The following is a 24644-nucleotide window of genomic DNA, read 5'->3' on the forward strand; positions in this document are numbered from 1 at the left end:
TTGGAATGATTGCTAATTAATTATTCATATGAACGAGTGGTCATTCTGCGGATGGAACCACCTGCTTCATGTCATCACACGCACATCATTGGCATCATTGCGAATGGACACATAAAAGTCTGAGACCCTTCCTTTCTACCAACGCTTTCGAAAGCAGGCGTGCTTGGGTTACCATGCCTTAATTTGTACACGTCCACGTTTGCATTTAGTCACGTGACCGAACCAGCTTATCGTCGCTGGTTGCGGAACAGATATGTGCAGTAAGCAGTGATGCTTGCTATATTGCGAGTACCAGCGAATCCTTTCCGTCGTCCATTTTCCAGCGGCTACGATATTCCAACCAGATTTTCTACATTTATCTCGGATTTCTTGCTCCGTCACGTTGTCTGTGGCCATCAAACCAGAGGACAGGCAATCAAAATGGGTTAGTTGTTCAGTATAATGTACAAAACAGGAAAGCAGTGATTATGTTGTTGTTTCTAGTTTAATTTAATAGAGCCTTAGTTAGCCCGACTGCGTCTGGCCGTACAGTACTATCGCAAGCTCTGTAGTACGGCCAGACGCTGAATGCTTCCCAAAAGACTGAATTTTTTTTGGCCGCTGATGTAGCGATTTTGCTACATCTTTTGATCGAGATTATCTTTTCATCCAGGACAAAAATTTCCACATTTAAGGTTCTTAGTCGTAGACCAACTCATACCTTTCTGAAAAAACGTTCTTTGGTCTCAATATTTTCATCCATCTGGCCAAATAACGACTTTCAGTGATCATCTTCCACAAATATCGTCCCGAAAATGCGCCCCCATGCGATTTCAAAATGGCGGCCGCGCTGTAACTCATGAATATGCATGAAAGTCTGTGACGTATGACCTCGTGTTTTTGGACGTGCGTGCGGCGGCGCCGTACGTACATATGTACATGTACATTACTTGTAGACAACAGCCCAGTACGTGCATGCACACCGCCGCGCGGACGTAAGTGTGCATGCACGTACTGGGCTGTTGTCTACAAGCGCCGCCGCACGCACGTCCAAAAACACGAGTCATACGTCACAGACTTTTTATGCATATTCATGAGTTACAGCGCGGCCGCCATTTTGAAATCGCATGGGGGAGCATTTTCGGGACGATATTTGTGGAAAATGATCACTGAAAGTCGTTATTTGGCCAGATGGATGAAAATATTGAGACCAAAGAACGTTTTTTCGAAAAGGTACGAGTTGCTCTACGACTAAGAACCTTAACTGTGGAAATTTTTGTCCTGGATGAAAAGATAATCTCGATCAAAAAATGTAGCAAAATCGCTACATCAGCGGCCAAAAAAATTCAGTCTTTTGGGAAGCATTCAGCGTCTGGCCGTACTACAGAGCTTGCGATAGTACTGTACGGCCAGACGCAGTCGGGCTAAGCCTTAGTTAGACAATGTTAGAGGGGCCGGCCACGTCCATTCCAAGTGCGCTTGTGCTTGCTTTGCAAGAAATGATTGAACAATCATGTTGAAATGAGGCGCAGGCTTGACAGCCTACAGCACAGGGGGTACAGTCAGACAGTGTTACGTGTCGTGGCTATGTAGTATGACCATGAAGCTATAGCTCCATGGACTGACCTATGTCGAAAACCATTCAACATGTTCAATAACTTATGCTTCAAAAAGTAACCACGATGGTTGGCATGGTTGGAAGAGAAAACGATGCATGCAGTGTTCGGTTACCCCTAGAACTATGAGTATTAAATAATAGTATTATGCACCGTTCCTTTGCATGCCTAGTTGTGCGTGCAAATCTGAAACATGAGTCTGGACTTGATTTCAGGACAGCCCCAATCCTCCTACTTGATCAAAAACCAAAATTGTCTTGAAATTCACTTTGATTCACAAAATGATCCTAACTTTGTACTTGAATATTTTGTCACTGTAGTGAAGTTTCTCGAAGTCTTGAAGCCCTTCTGTGCGGTGCTGCCAGAAATCTCCAAACCAGAGAGAAAGGTGGGCTAAGTTTTAATCACTGTATGCGTTGATACGAGTTGAAAATTGAGAAGATGCAGAACCAGTGATTTTCAATATTTTGTTCCCATTTGCTTAACCAACCGTTCTGTATTTGTGATGCGAACAAGCTAAATGAGTCGTTTGTCGACAGTGGTCAATTTTTGTTTTATTACAGATTTGAAAAGAGTACAATCTCAGCATTACTGATGTGGTACCATCTTTAGTTCACAAATTATTGAAGTCAGAACACCAAGAGATGTAATGAAATGATGTGATGAAGTGCCCCTATTTTGGCCTGAATCTCCAAATGAAAGTTCCTGACAAACGACTCATTTAGCTTGATCACATCACATTTGCGTTTCGCAAGTTAGACAAACTATGGAAGTCAGAACATCAAGTGATGTGATGAAATGGCCCTATTTTGGCCTGAATCTCCAAATGAAAGTTCCCGACAAACAACTCATTAAGCTTGATCGCATCACATTTGTGTTTCTCAAGTAGATATTATAAATAAGCGTACCAAAATATCTTATTATCCTTATGTGTTGATCTGAGAACGTGAACCACTGAAAATATTTTTGGTGAAAAGAATGTGCTTCACAGTACTGAAGTTAGAGTTTATGTTTATGTGGAGTTTATGTTTATGTGGAGTACTTTTTAGAAAATCTTTGAAGAGAGTTAAGTTAAATTAAAATGTGTTAATTGTATGTTTTGCTACACAGATCCAGTTCAGGGAGAAGGTATTATGGACTGCCATAACGCTGTTCATCTTCTTGGTGTGCTGCCAGGTAAGTGCGCCCCCCCCCCCCCCCCAAGTTTGGCATTGAAAAAAAAAAAAGGGTAGAAAATGAATCCTGTCCTGAGATTGTCAAGTTGTGCATCCCCACAGGACACAACCAGGATAATGTTTCTTTGCCCTCGTGGTGGCTTCAGGGTACATGAGAAGAATTATTCTAAGAAACACATCTTGTGCAACTGTTTACTCCTCTTAACCGTTACCCTGCTAAATGTAACAGGATGCAACAATGACTTGTTTTCCAGATTCCCCTGTTTGGTATTATGTCTTCGGATTCAGCTGATCCCTTCTACTGGATGCGTGTCATTATGGCGTCAAACAGAGGTAAGGTCAAGCATGCGCACATGCCTTTTTGCTAGGATGTAGCCTCAATCCTGCAAAATCCTCCAATTGGCTTCCTGGAAAATAGCATATAGCCTCAATCCTGCGAATTCCTCCATTATTTCTTGAATGTGGTCCATGTAGGGGTGACCACTGCCTGAATCCTGCAAAATCCTGCGCAGTGACTGTCAATATTTTGAGGCTTGACCAGTGACATCCTGGAGCAGTACTGAGGATTTCAAGCATAATCCAGGCCTATATTTATGCATGGCTCAACACAAGGGCCGGCCCAAGACGTTGACAAAGTGCATCCTACAAAATCAGCAACGCCCTTGTGCCATGTAACCTCAATCCACCAAATTTCTCCACTTTGGCAAAGAGGATTTTGAAGGATTCAGGGCGGTTAGGGTTAAACTAAATTCATATCCTTACTTGTTAGTTCCATACTTCAAAAGGGGGCACTCATTACATAACAGACCTTTTTAAGCAACAGGGCTTTGAACTTTTGTTTTCATTCTTTTGCCCACAGGTACACTCATGGAGCTGGGTATATCACCCATCGTGACGTCAGGCTTGATCATGCAGCTGCTTGCTGGAGCTAAGATCATTGAGGTTGGCGACACCCCTAAGGACCGTGCCCTCTTCAATGGAGCTCAGAAATGTAAGGCAGTAGATACAGAAACACAGAGAAAAAAAAGAGAATTGAAACCATTCATTTTGTTCAAGGTACAGTCCATCATTTGTAATATGTGCATTTTGTTCGTTTGAAGCAACAAACGTGCTCAAAATCTTAAGAAGGGTGCTGAACAACTAACCTGATGAAGTTTCAGCTCAGCTTTAGCTGTATATTTCGAGAAAAACAATATTCTAGGAACTCGATTTTAAATCAAAAGTTGATGATTCATGTTTTGAATTGGGCCTGAATTCAGCGTCTGAGACACGTTCTCACTGAGCCGATTGCAGCTACATGATGTCGGGCACCAATCCGACGAATTATAGCAACCGCGCGCGTGTGTGCGTCGTGTCAATGCTTGCGTGCACTTCGCCGAATAAAAAAACAAACTACTAACGGAAATTTCTAACAGTGCGTCTTTAGACGCACCAAAACTGGAGCCGTTCAAGCTGTTGTCTTCAATCCTGTTTCTTTTCAAAAGTTGCTTCAAATGCGTGTTTGTCAGGATTAGTTGTTTGTGTAAGTCTGAAATTAGTGGAGGACCTGATATCCCATGTGTGGTATTTTATACACGTCGCAAGTTACGACGTGTCTAGTGGTTTTCGCAAAATACGAAGAGTCCCTTTCTAAGCCAGTTTAATGCCATAAACATGACAGAAACGAGATTATAATACCGAGGCAATGTGTGTAAAGTTGTAAATAGAAAATGTATTGAATAATTATGAATAAGACTGGAATATTGCAGTTGAAATTTCAAAGTAGCTATATACAGTCCACTGAGAGCTTGTTTTCCTTCAAAATTGCATCACACGGTCACCATTTTGTTTTACGTTTTAACAAATTTCGAGCTGAGATCCGACGACTCTTTGTTGAATATCAGACGACTATTTACTGTACGCTGACTATAGACATAAAACAATCACCGAGTTGTGCTATAAATACACCTACGATACGTCGCACTTACGACGTGTTTCGTGAAATGGATCGCAGGACGCGTCGCAGCTGCGACGTATCGTAGAGATACGACGCGTCGCATCGCTGCGATGCATTGTAAGTTACGAAAAGTTTGATGAAATCGGGTGCTGCTTTGAATAACAAGATTCATCAGATCACAAATCCCCAGGCTAAACAGCCTTAACCCTAACCCCCTAGGCCCTTGTTGCTTACAACCATCCTCAATCCTCCAAAATCCTCCAAAATTTTCCAAAATTTTGCAACTCCGCCTAAATTTTTCAAAATTGTCAGACAGTCCTGCCTCAAAATGCATTCATCCTCAATCCTCCAAAATCCTCCTCATCCCAAAACTTTGCACTCGTGTTTAAATGAAGGATAACCAACGCCAAATCCTTCAAAATCATCAGACAGTCCTGCCTCAAAATGCATTCATCCTCAATCCTCCAAAATCCTCTTGTGCTTCAATCACCATTCATCCTCAATCCTCCAAAATCCTCATGTGCTTCAATCGCCATTCATCCTCAATCCTCCAGAATCCTCATTTGATTCAATCACCATTCATCCTCAATCCTCTAGAATCCTCCAAAACTGCCAGGAGGATTTTGGAGGAGTGAGGTGGGTTAGGGTTAAGGTCCATTTCAAGTCATAGGAAGGAAGAGTCCTGGACAAGTTGCGTAAAGAAATCATTCAATTTGTCCGGAAGAAGCTCTGTATTTGTCCTGGATGCTCACAAATACTGAGACTTCATTACGGGAAGATTGCGGGGAAGTTGTTCAGAATCCTGAGACTGATATGAATTTAGACGGGCCCTTAAAGTGTATGTAGTCACCAACTGTATCAAGATGCATCTTGATACAGTTGGTGGCATTGTTCACTGTGACTACCTCCATTTGTCTCAGAACGGGCAATTAATGCGCTCATGTTGATGGCTCAAAGTAGCAGGGTTCGGCAGACTTTCACGCCATTTGTACTGTGTTGCGACTTGCATGGCTCGGGCTATTAATACTGTGGACAGGACGGTACTTAACTCGTTCGTTGTGCTGATTGCATTTTTGTTTGTCTCCCTTGTTGGTATTTCACAGTGTTTGGTATGATCATAACTGTCGGCCAGGCCATCGTGTACGTCATGACAGGCATGTATGGCGACCCAGCTGAGATTGGTGCAGGCATCTGTCTGCTCATCATCATACAGGTTGGTGCATGTCCTTTATTGTTTTCCCCGCAAAAACCTTATCAAAAATGTACAATTCTGCAAAACAGTAGATCGGACAGCGCACCCAAAAAGCTTGGTAATCAAATGTGTTAACATAGTAGTAGTGTGGACTACAAAAAGAAAAAAGAAAGTGTGCTCTTAATGAACAGCACAGGCCAATTTGAACATATGACCCAGTATTGACCTATCGCCGTTTGCGTGTGTGCCATGCCCCTTGGTCAACCCTATAGAATTTTGTACGTTAAGTTTTGTTTGTCTCAGATTCTGCGCGTTGCGCGTCCATTTTCGTGTCATGTAATTGGACAATATATTGATATATTTCATGTGAGGGCAACACAATTATTTTGGTCTTACGTTGGCACTTCTGAGTGTACAGTATTCACAAGCTCAGATTTGTCTCAAGTACGCACAATTGCCCTGTGATCCCCAAAGTGTATTTTCACAAGAAGGTATGCTACAGGTTTGGTTGACGAAGATTCTATGGAAGCGTCGTTATTGGAAACTAATTGTCAAAAAAAGTTATGTTTAACATACTGTTGAAAGCAACTAGTTTCAGTTTGAAGTTATCATGTATTAACTTGGCATTTGTAATTGTAATTGACATCGTGCGTTGCCTCTGCCCCAATTCCCAGCTGTTTGTTGCTGGACTGATTGTGCTGCTGCTAGATGAACTGCTGCAGAAGGGTTACGGACTCGGGTCTGGTATCTCCCTCTTCATTGCTACCAACGTATGTGAGACCATTGTCTGGCGGGCATTTAGTCCGGCCACTGTCAACACTGGAAGAGGTAAATATTATATAACTATAACATGGTTTGAGGGTGGATAGTCCATATTAGCTCCACGAGGTATTGGAAGTTAAAGCTGTGAAGCCGAGGGAACTCATTTGTCAAATTCCAATACCGAGGGAAGCTAATATCTACTATTCACCTGTAACAAACCATGTTACATTTGTTTTACTATACCTCATACATATTCAGTTACCCAATTTTCCAGTTGTAGCATGCACCTCGGCACAATATCATTGGAGAAACTTGTCCAGCTCACCAGAAGAGTATTGTTTAACCTCAGAAAAGTTTAGTTCTTTTGCAATATCGTAATTCCTATCTGTTTGTACCGCATTGTGGACAACATTTTTTTTAGTAGAGCCTAGAGGAGGCATCTTTATTGTCCACAACATTATCCAGTTCGGAATCTTATACATTTATGTGTGCATGTTGGCGCATGTGTATTACACCCGTGCGACAGTTTCATGATTGCTTCGTAAAGTGTATGCGTAAAGGACTGTCGCACGGACAACCTGTGCGATGGCTTACTACGCATGCGTATTTACGCTGTGCCTGAATACCCTTGTGCAAGCTTGGTAAACAGCAAAAATAGCACCTGGCACGTGATGGTGAATGGACCAGTGAGAATTCAGCTCTCGATCATGAATATGTATGTGATAAAATGTAACTCAACTGTAGCAAGCCATTATGATTTGCTCGTTCGTCTTTTAAAAAAGCTGGGAAGCTGTTGAGGTTGAAGGCAACTTGTCTATTCTACAATTAAGTGAGTGCCTACAAAAATTCCCATCTAACTTGCAAAAACTTCCCAGTGGAGTCAGCAAGCTAGTGCTAGTTCCTGCAATATCTTCCCATTTAGCTAGCAAATCACTTACTGCCACTAATTTATCTTCACGGTAACCAATGAGTGGCCCGTTCACTTTCACCCTTCCAGATGCCACATTGTGCAACAGGTGAAAAAAATCTGGGACACTTGTTGAAAGGCATAAAGGATCATTTGCAAACACTAAAAATCAAAACTGCCAAAACATTATGAAATAGCCCACTTGACTGCAAGTAAATAATAGTATGAAACCATTGAGCCTGGTGGTGATGGCAGTGCTCCAACACAAAATTTCTCTGAAAGGCACTCTGTATTTCTGAATGGTGATAAACTGCATGCTGGTCGTTTATATGGTGCCTTTACACACCAAGCATGACCACATACTATCCTATATATTTCAGGTACCGAGTTTGAGGGCGCTGTGATTGCCCTCTTCCACCTGTTGGCCACCCGTACCGACAAGGTGCGTGCCCTGCGTGAGGCCTTCTACAGGCAGAACCTACCCAACCTGATGAACCTGATGGCTACACTGCTGGTCTTTGCCATCGTCATCTATTTCCAGGTAAGTAGGGCTGTCATTCTAATATTCAGGCATGCAACTTTTCCTCGGATCGGCTGATTTCCTCTTTTTTTTACTTCCCATGTGTGCCATTGAAAATAGAAAAACACTGTACAAAGTCTTCGAAAGATTTGAATTTCCTCTTTTTTTGTGACTTCCCAGTTGCATGCCTGAATATTATGTCAGTTTCACAGGCCACATATTTGTAGCGGCTGCAATGTCTACGCCCACCCCACTACAGCCCTGACGAGACTTTGTATGTTATGGTAATGGTCAAATTAAATATATATATAGTAATGATATTGAATCCAAAATCTGTCCAGGAGTCTCGATTATGCACACCAAAAAGCGACTCTAAATTTACATAAAATTTGTTTTGAAGTGTCTTGAATCAGATCTCATGAGAATGTACCCTTCGTACTTGTCAGCCCAATATTGGGTTTTTTCCCTTCCCCATATTTAATATATTAACACTGTATACTCAGTGTTGTGCCGAGTGATAGAAATAAATCACTCGGGTGGGACTCGAACCCACGACCTCTTGCTTACCAGTCGACCACCGAGCTTGCCGAGTTCGGCTGGCTGAACCTGTCAATCATGTAGTGCATCTGCATCTGTAAAATGCCGTGCAAACTCCTTGATAGGATATCCCTACGCATTGACTGATGAGATCACGTTTTTGTCCAATGACCACGGGTCAAATTCGGTCACAACCGCTTTGAGAAATGTATCCAAACCAAACGCTGTTAGGCTTATGACCAAAGCTGGAATGGTCCACTAGACATGGCTACTGTAGGGATTGTACCACTCGAGGCGGGCATGCCCGCACACAAATACATTGGAACGTCGCTGTACTGAACACCGCTATACCAAACACTCGGCTATACCGAACATCATCCTTTGCTTCCGATTTTTGTGTACCAAACATACCGAACATTGTTGTTGAAACGTGTCAACAGGCGAGCAATAAGTGGCTATTATTTCCCCAAGGAGTAAAAGGGAAAAGCCACCCATGTATGCTCAAAAACTGTAATTTCATGACTCAAAAAGTTGGCGTGTGTTTATCCCGGAGCACTGGCGGATTAAAATTACTATGCTGAACAATAGCTATACAAACATTTTCTGTGGATCCAGAACTTCCTAGCAACGTGGGGAACGCCTTTGTTGCCCTTCTTTTGCTCTCCATTGTTCCTATTGAAATCGCAATCTCTGATGAGGAAGATAGATTTCCAAAGACTTCCTTGTGGGATTTATTGTTCTATTGTGTTTACTGCCCCATATGGAACCACATGTACATGTACACAATATCTTACATGGGTGCACTTTGTGTTTTTACTTGTGCTTGGGTGTGTACCTTCATCTTTATCCAATGACAAATGAGCAAGTCTACAGTGTGGTTTTGACATCCTTCCCAAAGTGTTCCGACTATTGATATTCTATAACTGAGACCATTCAGTGCTAGGAGTCAAAGGAGGTCTCACCGTCCGGTGCGTCTAGGCTGGAAATGAGAGGAAATCAGCACAACCTCCCTCTCTCATTTGTTTTGTAAACCAAAGCAAACTCTTTTGTGTCCCAGCGGTGTTTAAGCTGCTCCCTGTTCCACTCAGCTTATTCGTAAATTGAATTATAAGGCAGGTTGTCAACTCCAAATCGGATGACGGTCTTGCCAAGGGGCCAGAAATGTCCACTTATGCTAGCAAGACTGAGGTTTGTGGAACAGCAAAATCAAACAAAAAAAACTTTAATAGGGGATGATGGTTTACAATGTGTTTGTGGCCCTTCTTACTTGCAGGCACGTGTGGTCTAGCAGTAGAGCACAGGCCCCATGATCGTGGGATTGTGGGTTCAAGCCCCGCCATGGCCATGCGTGTTGTGCCCTTAAGTAAGCTGCTTTACCTCAATTACTCCTCTCAACCCAGGTGTTAAATGGGTACCCGCATTATTCAATGCTGGGAAGGTAACAGACTCGCTGTGGAGGAGGTGTGGCGATCCCCCCACAGCAGCATATGAGTCTGGCCCAATGGCTTTGAAAGAGAGATGGGCACTCCGTTCCTGCGAACACAGGTTCATTCCCTTTATCCTTACTTTACCTTTTACCTGCAGGGCTTCCGTGTGGACCTGCCCATCAAGTCAGCTCGTTACCGTGGCCAGTACAGCTCCTACCCCATCAAGCTCTTCTACACCTCCAACATCCCCATCATCTTGCAGAGCACCTTGGTCTCCAACTTGTATGTCATCTCTCAGGTCCGTACTCTCTCTTGGTCCTGCGAACCTACTAAAATTTACTACTTTGTGAATGTTACTATAAAAAAGTGTGGCTTCTGGAAACAATTTCCACCTTGTATTGTTGAATATGCTGGTCTTGATTGTTGTTTTCTCTCCTATTCAGATGATGGCAGTGAAATTCAGCGGCAACTTCTTTGTGAATCTGCTTGGAGTGTGGGCGGTGAGTGTCTTTGAATTTGTAGTAGTTATTTTATTCACAAATACACAATATGTGGAACACATATTAAGACTTTCGGAAACTGAAAAGATGCAAACATCCCCGTCTAGACCTGGTGGTTCTGGAGAAAATTCCAGATGCAGCACATATTTCCTGCTAGTCTTTGTTCTGTGCAGTAAGAAGCATCTCAAAAAGTCGGAACGTTCCTGTTCCGTTTGAAACAGGAACACTGTGTGTTCCCATCGGGAACGTGCTGTGTTCCTGACGTGCTCCCAACTGGAACCGGCCGTTCTCGAGTAAGTGTGCACCCGCATAGATAAACCAACGTTCCTACTTGGGAACACCTGGCGTTCCCGGGCTGTTCCCAGTGGGAACAACGCATGTTCCCAATCGGAACAGGTGATGTTCCCCGGTGGAACGTTGCAAGCCTTCCGACTTTAGAGCGTTCCCTAAATCCCCATTAAACATTTCATAACCAAGTAGCACAATACACATTCTTGTAGTCTTACTCAATATTGCTGCGTTCTGCTATCATGACTATTGATACATCAATCGGAACAGGTGATGCTATCGTGACTATTGATACATCAATGTATAGTTACAGCCAGACTTGTAGGCCGCACCTGCACATTACTGACATGTGCAGCTAACACTGTGCTGACACGTGATCAACAAGCAGGGAGATTAGACTGGGGGTTCTGACTGAATGTAAGCTGGCCATCCAGTGCGGCTTGCTTGAAGGCACTGTGCCCCATACATTCCCGTACACACCAAACATATAGCCAAGGAGTTAAGATCCTGAATCCATCAAAGTCCCCCAACTGCTCAATATGGAGGTATCCTGAATCCATCAAAATCTTGCAGTACCGCTAGTCTTACTGTCCTGAATCCATCAAATTCCCCAACTTATTCAATATCGAGGTAATCTGAAAATGCCGAATTTCTCCAAAACAGGGGTGTGGATTTTGATGGAATCAGGTACATTAGGGTTAAAGGGAAAACCAAGTCATTAAGTTGTCCTCAAATCGCACACACCCGGTGTACTCAATCTGACAGCAACCACAACTACGCCAGTTGGCTAGGATTGGAGTGAGAACCTTTTGTGTGTGACAAAAAGTTGGTGACTTTTTGTAGGATTTTGGGAAAAAGGTTGGCTAAAATGTGATATTTTTAACCAATGCTAATGAAGGGGCACTAAATAGGCCTGTCCAAAATAGTGACATGAATTTTTGTTTGTGCTATGGCTGCCAAGGACTAAAACCTTCGTTTAAAGGAACAGATCTACATTCTTCGCGGAGCAACTTCTCAAGTTTTAATTTTCCTCATTCCAACAACAGGAAGCGGGTGACTCTGGCCCCCATCGGTCCTATCCGGTGGGTGGTCTGTGCTACTACATGTCCCCGCCGGAGAACTTCGGCCACATGGCTACCGACCCCATCCACGCCGTCTTCTACATTGTCTTCATGCTCTCCTCCTGCGCCTTCTTCTCCAAGACCTGGATCGATGTCTCCGGCTCATCTGCTAAGGATGTGAGTTTGTTGACATGACCCAGGAAGCCGTCAACCAAAGTTGTAGTTACGGCCTCGCAAGTCAGTCAGATGTTGGGTATAAGTCAATCACAAGTCCTTCAATCTCAACTCAAGTCACAATTAAATAATGAAAGGTTTGTGGAAACACCATGTGCGAATAATTTCTCAACTAAGAGAATGGTTCTGAAAAGAACCAGAGGTATAAACTAGACGTTCCGGTCAGTATGCTCTGACCGTCTTCAGGAGAGGAGAGATATACTGACCGGAACATTGAGTTTATACCTCTGGTTTTTTTCAGAATCATTCTCTTAGTTTAGAAATTATTTGCACATGGTGTTTCTGCGAACCTTTCATTATTTAGTATCTCCACCATGCAAAGCCTCAAATCTTACCAAGGCACAATTGGAATAATCTGTAACATAGGCATTCCTTTTGTCATTGTTCATCCCATGTAACTTGTGACCTACATTTGCAAATGACTTGACTTGTGATGGACTACACTGTGGCTGCTACTCATCTCTAAGTTGTATAAAGTGCGTTGCTCCAGCCAACATTCACCCAGAACCAGTTCATGTCCTCAAATTGCAGTGTCTTTATGATAAGTGATCCATCCAATGCAACTTGTTCTCACAAAGTCAAATTTTGGTATTGAAATTTGCATATTCTTTAATTATCCAGCTTTCAAATTATTTGTATTTGTTCACCCCTAATTTGTGACACACTCCACAAAAAAAGGGTATTATATCGTAAACAGTGAAATTGAGTGATATAGAGTTGAAAAGCCCACAACGTAAGCTTTCATTTGGTATATAATAGAGCTCCATAGCCCCTCCCGTTCTGGAGATACGACGTATTTGCATATTAATTACTTCCTTGGAGTTCGAATTACACAACAGAGAAAACAGGCTTTGAAATAGCTGGCTCTGTTGTAGAGTTGGGCAATTGTCAGGGGTTTTTCCAAATTTATTCATCAAAATCAAGATTTCTGTTAATGAACCCTGTAACTTGAGGTATTAAAGATGTCATTCATGACAAAAAATGAAAATCACGAAATTTTCACCCTCTCAACATTGAGCAGGCCATTAAACGATAATGCACAGCGGGAGTTAATACTTTTTTTGGAGCGGGTCACATTTAATACCCTGGAAGGCACAATTGCAGAATACCCCCCACTCAATCTATCCACCTCGTAGCCACTACAGAGTCACGGTTGATTGCCCTCAATAATCCGTCTCACTCCCACTCTGCATCCCTGTAGCCACTCCGGGGGACCTACATTGGATTTAGACTTTTTGATCCTCCCCATTCAATGAACGCTGCTAGTACTGATTCATTCCCCTTGGAGGATTTTTTTAAAAGAGAAAATAGCACCCTCTTTTGGCTCTCCCCAACTCACTCCTACTGCATTTCTCGGTATCCGCGTAGTCACTCCGGAGGACCCTATATTGGACTTAGACTCTTTTTCTAGCTCCATTGACTGTGTAGTCATTCATTTTTTGGTGGTGTTTTTCGAGTGGCGGGGTATTGTGCAATTATTCCTCCTTGAGAGGTGACTATGACAACAACTCTAGTAGTGAGAAATATCTTATTGACCGAATAGTTTTTACTCTCCTAGCTTGTAAAAGTTTCTTGATCCCTGATGCATTATTCAAAGGCATGATCTTCACTGATTGGTTAATCTTGTGTTCTTCTGTTAGGTTGCCAAGCAACTCAAGGACCAGCAGATGGTGATGAGAGGACACAGAGAGAAATCCATGATCCATGAACTCAACAGGTAGCCCTCCTTTGCTGTCTAAACCAATGTAGCTCTCACACTGGCCCGGCCTACATTCGGGTACCAGAAAGTCAGTGTCACCATTGTAGTAGGCAAAGATTGTATAGCGCTGTGCACATGAGGTAGTAGGCAAGCCTTCAAAGCTGTGATGGGTGGCAAAAACTGAGAAAAACGCAGAGCCATCACCCAGTGCTGGAACGGTCGGCACAATTATGACGATCGTACACAGCACGGGTAGTGACCATTGTTCAATTTGATAAGGAATTCAGAGTTATTGTACGTGAACGTAAGCCCTTCTGCCTACTTGACATTGCACGACATGGTCGCTAATCAAATGCTTGCCTTCTACAATGGCGGCCAATCACAGGGAAACAGGATGGTCACGTGGTACTTTGACGTCATTCGATTGGACCCTATTAATTTGATCTGATTGTTCACCAATGTAAACCGCTATTACTTTAAACCATGTACATATAGATTTGCCTAAAACCTTTTGTCTGAAACCTTTTCATGGCTGTCCTTAGTGCTTGCTGTTATGAGAAGAATCTCTGCTAACTGGTATTTTGGCTCATGCCCATGTGTACATCCTCATAATAAAGTGCTTATATAGCGCTTTATACCAAAGGTCTCAAAGCGCTTCACAATTATTACCCCTGTTCATCAGGCCATGAGCTCACTTTCTGCAGCAGCTCGAGATCAGCGCATTCTGGTCTCTACCTTCACAGGTACTCAATTATACTCCTGGGTCGAGAGAGGCAATAGTAGTTAAGTGTTTTGCCCAAGAACACAAGCACCTTGTTCCCCATCAGGGTTCGAACCCATGTACCAAGGCACGTGAGTCGAACACCGTAATCATCGGACCACAGCGCCCCACAAAATAATAATATCAGCGAATTCTGCACACAGGGTTCTCAGCCAGCACTGTAAGCACAGAATGGTGATCATAAGCCCACCATGTTATGGTTAGCTGAGCCGTGAAGTCGGACCCAGATACTAGATATTCACCATTATTTCCTGCTGACCAACCTTGCTTGTTTGCTCGTTGTAGGTACATCCCGACAGCAGCCGCCTTTGGTGGTCTGTGCATCGGTGCCCTGTCAGTCACAGCCGATCTCCTGGGCGCCATTGGCTCAGGTACTGGTATCCTCCTGGCCGTCACCATCATCTACCAGTACTTTGAGATCTTCGTCAAGGAACAGAGCGAGATGGGTGGCATGGGCAGTCTACTCTTCTAGACCAACCATCAATTAATTCTTCTGAACTACAGGACATTTTGCTTTTTTTTTTAAACCCCAAATGGACCGAGAAAGGTCTCTGGAGAAGTAACAAGCCTTTTTTTTTGGTACACATGCTTGATACATGACTCTAACTGGGTTTTTGAGTTCGGTGGCAGAAGTGGGATCAGGATGAATAAGTATGAGCAAAGGGGTACATGTAAAAATGAACTTTATTCGAGTTTCATTTCCAGAATTAAGACATCAGTCAAACCACTAGTTCCTCTATTGATTTGCTCACTGCATGATCGTTCTAGTGGTTCTTTGGTTTTAGAATTTGATTTTTTGGGGAAAAGTGAAATCTTTGGTGGTGGACATTGCTATGATGTTTTAGTTTTAGTAACTTTCTTTTTTTTTCTTTTCTTTTTCTCAGATAACTACTTTGTTGATTGTTTTATTCCCTCCATAAAATGTTGATTTTGTCTTGTGTGTATCTGGGTATTGTTCTTTTAGACATTTCAGTTTAATTCTTTTCTTTAACTTGTTATATTTATAAAGTTATGGTCACATGAATTTCCCTTTGTGAACCAGGCACTGTGGCATGTTCAGTTAGTTCTTTTACAGTCCCCTTTTTTAAAACTTTTATCTTCTAGAACCACATAATTTGCGATTGAATCTTTCAGCCTGTGTGGTCTTTGAATTTATTGCGAAAACCCATGGAGTGCGGGGAGTTTTATGACCGTATGCAAGTTGTTTAATAGTGTACCAGGGTTTATCATTTCTTACGCATAATTGCAGCCGATGGGTTTTGACACAGGTACATGACATTGTGTACATTTTGTATGAAAAGCCAGTAAACATTGAATTAGGTTAAACAAAGTTGTAGAGTTATAAACTGAACTAGAATTTCCTTGTACAGAAGTGTCTGTAAACTACTCCCATGTAAAGTATTTTTCCATAATTGGATTTATTAATTGATTATTACAAGCACATGGAGTTTTTGGTTCCAAGGATTTGTTGTTGGAATGTTACAATGCTTTATTCAATGTGAGATGTCCGAAGTAAGTTTCAAATTTGTGGGGTAGACTTTGCGTGTGGTCGTGTAAATGTCCACTGTAATGATTCTGTCTAATGTTAACGATTATATGCATCTAAACAGGGGTTTGAATGAAAAATTCCTATCATGGGAAACAACAGAGTTAACACTTTAAGCACTGGCTTCGTAATTCTGCCACAAACTTACAACGTTTCGCCACGAAATTTCAACTTTGCGCCATGAATTTCAGAAATTGTAGAAACTGTATCAACTATTATTGACATTTTGCTTTGCAGTTCCCAAGCAGCATTGTCTCATGCATGTTCTGACCTGGCCAGAAATAAAAATGGAAGGACGGAAAAAAACTCAATCTGTAGTTTTGTTTAATTATTTGGGTACTCCTCACATCTAACTATTCATTATTTATCGAGTGTGTTAATATTGAAGTTGGCCATCGAGAAGTGGAATATTCTATTTTCAAATTCGCACAGTTGCGCTTTCGTCACAAAACGGTAAAATTTACTTTGAAAACTTTGTTGCCGATATTTTGTTCATAATCTTTAGATTTCATTTCAAAATGCCCCCAAAAGGTTGCCAGGCTTCGAGTGGGAACCCCCCCCCCCAAAAAAAAAAAAACCACCACAATTTTTCTCTTTAGTGGCGTCGCAAATAAGGCAGGCACTGCTTACACCATCTTTCCTCCCCAAAAAATGGTTAAAAAAGGTCAGAAATAGCCTCAGATCGCACCACAGAGCATCTAGAATCCAAAACATTTTCGGGGCCCTTAATTAAGCGGTGGATTTACTTCAAAACAAGAACTTTTGGGCACCCAGTTTGAAGATGAACGCATGCCTTCGGACGTATTTTTAGCTGTTTCGGAAAGTCAGCCGAAGCAGCTCTTGTTTTCGTTAAGATTTATTTTTCCTTGTTCTTTTTTTCAGACTCCTCTCCATAGGTTTTGTACATGTTTTAATTCTACCCATACACTTTGGCACTTTCGTAAATCCGATCGACTTCAGACTTGGCACACATTGACCACCTGTCCACCCGAAGATGTGTAACAGTCGAAACAGCTGTTTGACCACACACCCATTTCTGGTTCACTTTAATATAGACAATGGATAGTTTTCATAACCAATACTTAGAGCACAATTCCTCACCAAAGGATATATCCACACAGACGCCTGTGCCCTTAAGCTTAAAATCCGCCTAAAAGTCCCCCTCCCGATCAGCCTATTTTTGCAAAGGTTACGACCCTCTTGCGTTTCAGCACGCTCGCATCATCCCAGATGTTTGCTTGTCCTGCACAGATAAAGAACAAAATATTCCCTGAAAAGCTGCGAAAGGGAGGGACGAAATGTCAGGGCGGCGCATTTTTTGAGGTTGAACCCGCCGTGGGCTCGACATTTTCCCTGGGCAATCTTGCCGTCACACTCGCTCTCCGTAAACACAGGCTTAGTGTGCATCTACAGCATCTCGGGTATAGGATACCCAGTACACGGCCTTTGGGTAATTGAGAATCAACCGATTCCCTGTTCTCTGTTTTCTGATTCCACGTGTTCCCAATCAGCTCAGTTCCCAACCTCGGCCCCAGAGAGAGGGAGAAAGGTAGAGCAAGCACCTTGTGGTCGTTAGTGCGCATTTCCCTGAGCTGCAAAGGGTGTCCCCCGCCGGCCATGGAACGACCACGTCACGGTCTCTCAACAATGGTGTTTGGTCAGGTTGCATTGATTTACGTTTAGCTTGTCCTCACTGCCTTATCCGAGGATGCTGGACCACTGGCGACCTCTATTCCTTTGTGCTCTCGATAGATACATTTTGTATAGACTCCGTGCGCAAATACCATAACCCCAACGGTTAAAAAGAGAGAGAGTCAAACACATTGCCGTTCGCTCCCCCCCCTCCCCAACGGCCCTAGCCCATAGTAAGCTACCCAGAATGCATTGCGTTTCCGTACAGATTTTTGAACAAGCGACAAAGAAACCCACGGTCTCATCCCTAGCATGCAACATCTCTTATAATCTCACTGACCACAACCAATTAAGGCAAAAGCGCGCCAGTGTACTGGGAGATTCATCTATAAGCACGTCTCTGCAAATAATAACTGTTATCAGAAGTCGTTGTACATGTACACCAAAACACTTCCCGTTGCTACCCTAAGTGGTCCGTTGTGCCCCAACGTTACAAAACTTCAAGGATCACCTACTAAAGATCGAGCTGGCTTACCTACATAAATGTACCAACAACCATGGCGTCGATCGCCAGGATGCCCCGCCCCCCACCCCAACCCCGGAAAAACACCCCCCCCCCAAAAAAAAAAAAAGAAGGAGAAAAAAGAAGACGAGGTGGGAAGTCATATTGCTGTTAATTTAATGCACATTAACCGCAGGGGGGGGGGGGGTCAATGGGGGTGGGGTAGGCAAATGATCAATTGACAATATGCAAGAGAAAGTACATGGATTTTTGGAAAATAATAATGTGCTTTGCCCCCCCCCCGGAAAAGAATACTGGCTCATGCCAACAACTAGTTTGCACCGACTTGCATTGCGCTAACTGTACGCGATAGGCAAGCCACACCAGGCGTTTGTATACAGAAGCTAACAGATGCAGATGCAGATGCCCCCAAGAGCGCCAGACTTGTGAGAGGGTGGGCCAAGGGAAACATTGCCGCCTCATGCCTTGCGCTAGCTGACGCGAAGATGCTGCAGATTTGTGCAAATCACAGATATCGGGTCGCAGGTTCAAACTCCGCTCGCGCTCCAGCCAATTTCTTTCTCCACCTTGAAAATTACCTAATTAAGAATTAACAAACTTATTGATTCTTCTGATGTGGTGTGGCAATTTGGATGAAGTCGTACCGTGCGTACTTCGCGAGCGGCGCCCACTGGGGCTCTCGAAAGTAGTCACAAAGCGCCCTCTCTTCCTGCATTAGTCCATTATAACCTAGGCCATGGACGACCCACGCGCAAGAATTGCACGTATTTTGTCTTATGGTAATGACTTAGCACTTATCCAAATGCTTTGCAATGCCTGCGTTTCCTGTTTTTGTAAAAGAAAACGGACCCAATACCGAGCCTGTATCAGGAAACTAAATTCATGAAACTAGATCCAAAAGCTAAGGCCGTAGAAATAACCCGAGATTTTGAAAGTGAAACACCGAAACACCATTAGGCGTACTCTACTACTGTATTCATTTTGTACACCAACTTCCCTTCTCATTTTACATTATATAATCATATTCATGTATAATGGTAGTATATTGTGCTTATACCAAAGACCCCCTGTGTAATTTCCCTATATCGAATTACCATCACGCTTTATCATCGTGCCGAGAGCATGGGCGTCAATCCTTGGGGGGGGGGGGGGGGGGGGGAGGGGGGACAGGGGGACATGTCCCCCCCACACTTTTTGAAGGATGGGGGACACAATATCAAATGCCCCCCCCCCCCCCAGATTTTTGAACTCGTGTCTCATTTACAGGGCCCTATTATGTGCTACAACGTATCTTTTGCTAAGAAAATATTGGTTAAAGTGGTCAAAAATTTACTCAGATCGCACCACAGAGCATCTAGAATCGTTTTTTTCCCCTTCGGGGCCCTTAAGCGGACCCCGAACCCCACGCCGTAAGGGCTTCGCGCTTCGCATCAATTCTGATCAAGGTATATGTCCCCCCCCCCATCCCAACGTTTGAGAAGCGATTGACGCCCCTGGCCGAGAGGGTCGGGTTTGAATGCTGCGCTTTCTTGCGAGTCCGTTGAGATTCAAAGTTTATTAAATCGTTTGTCAAGAAATGTCATATTTTTTTTCCGACGCAGGCGTGAGCACTAGCCGTGACCCCCCCCCCCCCGAGTTTTTCATTGATCGTGCAAAGGAAAAAAGTGCTCACTAACGACCATAGTGTGATAGTTGCAATACATGTATTACGTACTTGAAGTTTGACCGATTGAGCTAAAACCTAACACAGTATGGATGTCTCTGTAGGCATATCCATTCTAAGTTTCACGACAATCTGTTGTGGAATGGCTGAGAATTAGTAGGGAAGGGTTCGAAACCTCCCCGGCTATGAGTTGGAAAAAAAATGTGCTTGTTTAGGCCAAAAAAAAAAGTCTCCGGTTTCTGGTATGCGCGCGCGTCGCCGTAGCCATGCGCGTCGGCAAAATGAAAACGTTTTTTTTTCAATAAAAGATGATGTCTCAAAACCGCCAAACTCACTGGTTTGACTGGAATCCTGCTGCTTCACAATTTTAACGTATTTTTAGATGGGGTTATGATCGAGAATAAGCTTTATATGGCCTCTCTGGACTCCCATATATTTGCACTAAGTTTAGTCGGGCACCATTTGCAGTCATCAGCATACATTTGAAGCAAAAAAACAGGTAAAAAAAAAAAAAAAAAAGCCGCGTCGCCGCACCACTTTTTGGGCAAGCTTCATACCAGAAACCGGAGACTTTTTTTTTTGGCCTTAGGATTATAAGTCTACCTCAGATGCGATACTTGTTTTGATACCAACTCTTTACAACCCTTGTCCAGCCTTTCTGGAAAGGGGGAGACCATGTCCCGATAGAGATGTTGTGATAGGATTTGTGGAGGGGTGTCGCTAAATAAATATATTTCTATTAAAAAAAAATGCATTTGAAGTGCGAAAAGATGAGGGGTTTGAAGCCATTCGACAACAGCTCCGTGATGACAGTAAGTATATCAACACCTAAGGGTCACGGCTCGGGTTGATCTGCCCTTGAAAATGGATAGATATGTGGCAGGTTTCATCGCAACGGCAGGTTTCTTCCGGTTTGCCCCTCCCTTGTTGCTCGGGGAGGAAAAGGGTGGAGACAGGGGATAGTGCGAGATGATGTGATGGGATTGAGTGGGAGGGAATGTGGGAGGGAGGGGTATGTCAGAGGTATGTATTTGTCTTTTCACAGAAAGTTATATACATTCGCCTTTCACAAATAAAAATCATAACAGTTTCTTCATACAGAGTGAGTCAACAAGAAAGCAATCAAACTTGAAACACCAATGACGTATATCTTAAACGAGCATGCATCTTCCACTCATCTAAAAAAAAATTACTGAAATTGATCCATACTATCAGAAGTTATGCACGTTTTACCAAAAAGAAGCCATTTTTATAGCTGCTTTATGGAATGTCAATGGAAGCTATTGAGCTGCGTTAGAAAATACAGATTGCACAAATTCATTCAAATACAAATGAGATTTAAATCATTCAAATCAAGACTGAAACGTTATATTTACTATCAGATATTGTGTTTTGAACATGAGGAACAATTCACATGAGTTTTCTTAACTTGTTTTCTTTTGGGTAGAGTCCGTTATTTATTTTTAAAAGAAGGGTGTTGTCAACAGTTGCTTCTTATAATTATTATCAATTTGGTTTAACGATCGGACAGACTAATACTGTTTGAAATAGTGGTTATATATAGGCCCAAGTGATTAGCAATGATCTCTCTTTTTTCCCCGTTATGCAGTTTCCTAAAGGCTTGAAGACACAGAATTCTCTTAAATTCAATGACACTCATTTGATAACCTACTAACTGTTGGTATTCCGTGCCTAAAGCCAATTACAATACACATATAATCATTTTACAGCAAAATAAACGCAGCTAAACGACATCTCAGCGGGCCCGCTGTTAACATCGGACGGCAGGTGCGAGCGCGCCCGAGCGGGCCCGCGCATCCAGACCGCGTCTCCGTCACTCGGTTCGGCCGTAATGCACGGGGACGGGACGCGGCTTGAGCCGCTAAAATCAACTTGCCCGGCTCGCAGTAGGAGAAAAAAAAACAAAAACACAACGTTCCGTTTGAAAGATCTCGCAAATGCAGGCGAGTTCGACAGCCTGATACATAAGATGCTATTGCCCTACCTCGGGCTTGAAATGCGTAGAATTAATAGTTCATTGCACTGTGCCATCACTCATTTGAAGACCAGACTATAAATCACAAGCATAAAATAGACAAGATTAAATTGGTAAATTGAATCATCGTGAGGCCCGTCAGAGGAGATTTGCAGTTAAATATGTGATACGGCCCCAGAATCAGATAATGATTTATAAGAAAGTAACTTTGAAGACAACAAACATAGGCTATTTCTTGCTTGAAATTGTGACTTCGGGAGTCTTAAGAAGTTGTCTAGACATGCTTAATTACTTAAAACTACATTTGTATCTCCCTAACCTCATTTCCGTTGAATTTAGAGTCCAAATCTGCATCTCATTATAGTGTGATGACAGGCATCTCAATAACGGAAAATTTATTACAGTTGACAAATATTATGATTTCATAATTTGTTTTCTTAATATTTAGATTTCGAGATAAAATTGATAACGAGCTTGAAGTCCCTCGAAATGAAGAGAATAGTATAAGTGAAGGTGGTCTGGATACTGTGGATGTTAAGAAACTATATTATTCAGTTTTGGCATCTTTCTAAACGGGCATTTACATGAGCATAAATCCCATGGAAGGGGGAATAGATTCTGCCTCATAAGGAATAGAGAAGTCAAAATGAAATTTACCTGAATTAACTATTAAATTTGACACGCCGAAGCGTACATTAAACGAATTAACATGCTCTTCCACTCACTTGAAAAAAAAAATACTGAAATTGGTCCATGCTTTATACCGGAAGTTTTGCATACATGTATATGTATTACTAAAGAGTACAGCTGTCAATGAAATGTCATTGGAAGCTATTGAGCTAAGTGAGAACCAAAGATTACAAACAGACATTCAGATACAAATGAGATTTTTATAATTTTTGTCAAGACTAAAATGTTTTGACTGTCAGATTTTGTGTTTTAAATATGAGGATTTTTTTCGTCGAAATAATGATGTTGATTTTTGTCTGCTTTCCTGTAAAAAATTTCGTCCAATCATGAAGGCAGGAAAACGCCTTTATTTCATTGTATTTAAACGGTAAATGATCATTGGTGGACAGTTGCATTTTAAAATAGACATAACTTGTGAACATATAGTATGCAAATTACGTGAAATGCTATTTTTATTAATCGGAGCGAGCTACATATTTTTTTTTAATTTGTTGTTTCTTATTAAGTCACTTTATTTTTGACTCACCCTGTAAAATCGGTCCAACCCTACGCTGCTAAACATTAGTAATCCAAGAAAGTTTTAGATAATTTCATTCAGCACTCTTTCATTATCAAAGCAAATTTAGGTACCCCCCCCCCCTCCATTTTGTATCCGGGTAACCCTTCCCCTCAATCGTCCAGGTGTCTACAAAAACCAAAAACATAAACAAATAAAACACGTGTTAAAGAATCAACATCACATAACAATTCCACAATAATAATATAATTTATTTGTCCTCCTTGTGTTCATATCATACTTTGAAAGGAAACTATTTCCGGGCAGAAGTGCACGCAAACAGTTTGTACACTATTTGATAACATTTTAATAATTCATATTTACAGGTAAATCATATGCCAATTCATCCCTATAGCATCTATTGGCCCAGCGCAACATAATAATGTAACAAAAATGTTGTGAATTCACAAAAATATGGGACGAGAATTTGTTGATATGACTATTTCAGAATAAGAAGTACTACAGGTGGGACAGTGTGTAAACACATGATATCAAATTTGATGAACAAAAATTAATGTTCCTCCTATATCTGTTCCCATTACACCAATAATGATAATTTTAAATTCAAAACTGTTTCTTAACTTTTGTCTGGACTTTCGAATTCTGAATTTTTAAAGTGCATTTTCCCAATTACTTATTCCTTCTTATAATGTGTTTTAATCCTTGTGTACCCATGTTGCTAATGATGGCCCAACAATAATCATATCCCAGAGATGGCATGGCTACCATCAGTAAATAACAGGTCTATGGGAATGCTCCCAAATGACCCATTATTATTTTTATTAGGCCTATAATAATTTACACATTTCACTCTGTAAGAGAGTTTGGTTGGCCCAAGAAAACGAAATGAATATCACCTCTTGAATGTGCTGCTTTCACATGCTGTGCATGCTTTGCATTTGGGACAGAATACGATATACAAAGAATGAATAGGTAAAATAAATATGAACGATGACGCAACACCGGCTGATGACACAAAAAAGATTGACTGAATAATCTAAAGAAACAGACGGAACTTTCTTTCCCTTTTAATAGAATTAGGTAAACTGGCAAAAATGCCTGGCCGTGTACAGTATAATGATATGTGCACTACTGCTTTGTATAAACCTATTTTTTTTCTCCGTTCCAATAAATTGGCGATTTCGGGAAACTTGTGCAACTTAGTAAATCTACCGTTTTGTCCTTAAAAGCATTGATTGGGTGTTATATTTTTTCTTAGTAAATGGGGGGAAATATGACGAAAAATGTAAACAATATGCTGGTCAATGCAATTTTAATAAGTGATTATTGGTCCATGCTGTACCTCAAAACAGTATAATGAAACTACGTGATCATTCCTCTTATATATCAGTCACAATTTTAGCCACGAAATCCATGTGCATTTAATAGGTCTTACGTCTAATTAAATGCTCAAACTGGGACGG

The 24644-nt window shown here is 42.0% G+C and overlaps 1 protein-coding gene across 1 annotated transcript; it reads left to right on the top strand.

The window, feature by feature from the left end:
- The first annotated feature begins 272 nt into the window (after positions 1-272).
- On the top strand, positions 273-16471 carry LOC119726588 (protein transport protein Sec61 subunit alpha). The gene is made up of 13 exons (XM_038198323.1): positions 273-424; positions 1916-1983; positions 2706-2771; positions 3025-3103; positions 3630-3761; positions 5810-5919; positions 6573-6726; positions 7948-8108; positions 10209-10349; positions 10495-10551; positions 11886-12077; positions 13775-13851; positions 14900-16471. Exons 1-13 carry the CDS (start codon positions 421-423, stop codon positions 15084-15086), a joined length of 1428 nt encoding a protein of 475 aa, XP_038054251.1. The 5' UTR covers positions 273-420; the 3' UTR covers positions 15087-16471.
- The last annotated feature ends 8173 nt before the right edge of the window (positions 16472-24644 follow it).

The sequence above is a fragment of the Patiria miniata genome, unplaced genomic scaffold (genome assembly GCF_015706575.1).
Source record: "Patiria miniata isolate m_02_andy unplaced genomic scaffold, ASM1570657v1 HiC_scaffold_2, whole genome shotgun sequence".
NCBI lineage: Eukaryota > Metazoa > Echinodermata > Asteroidea > Valvatida > Asterinidae > Patiria > Patiria miniata.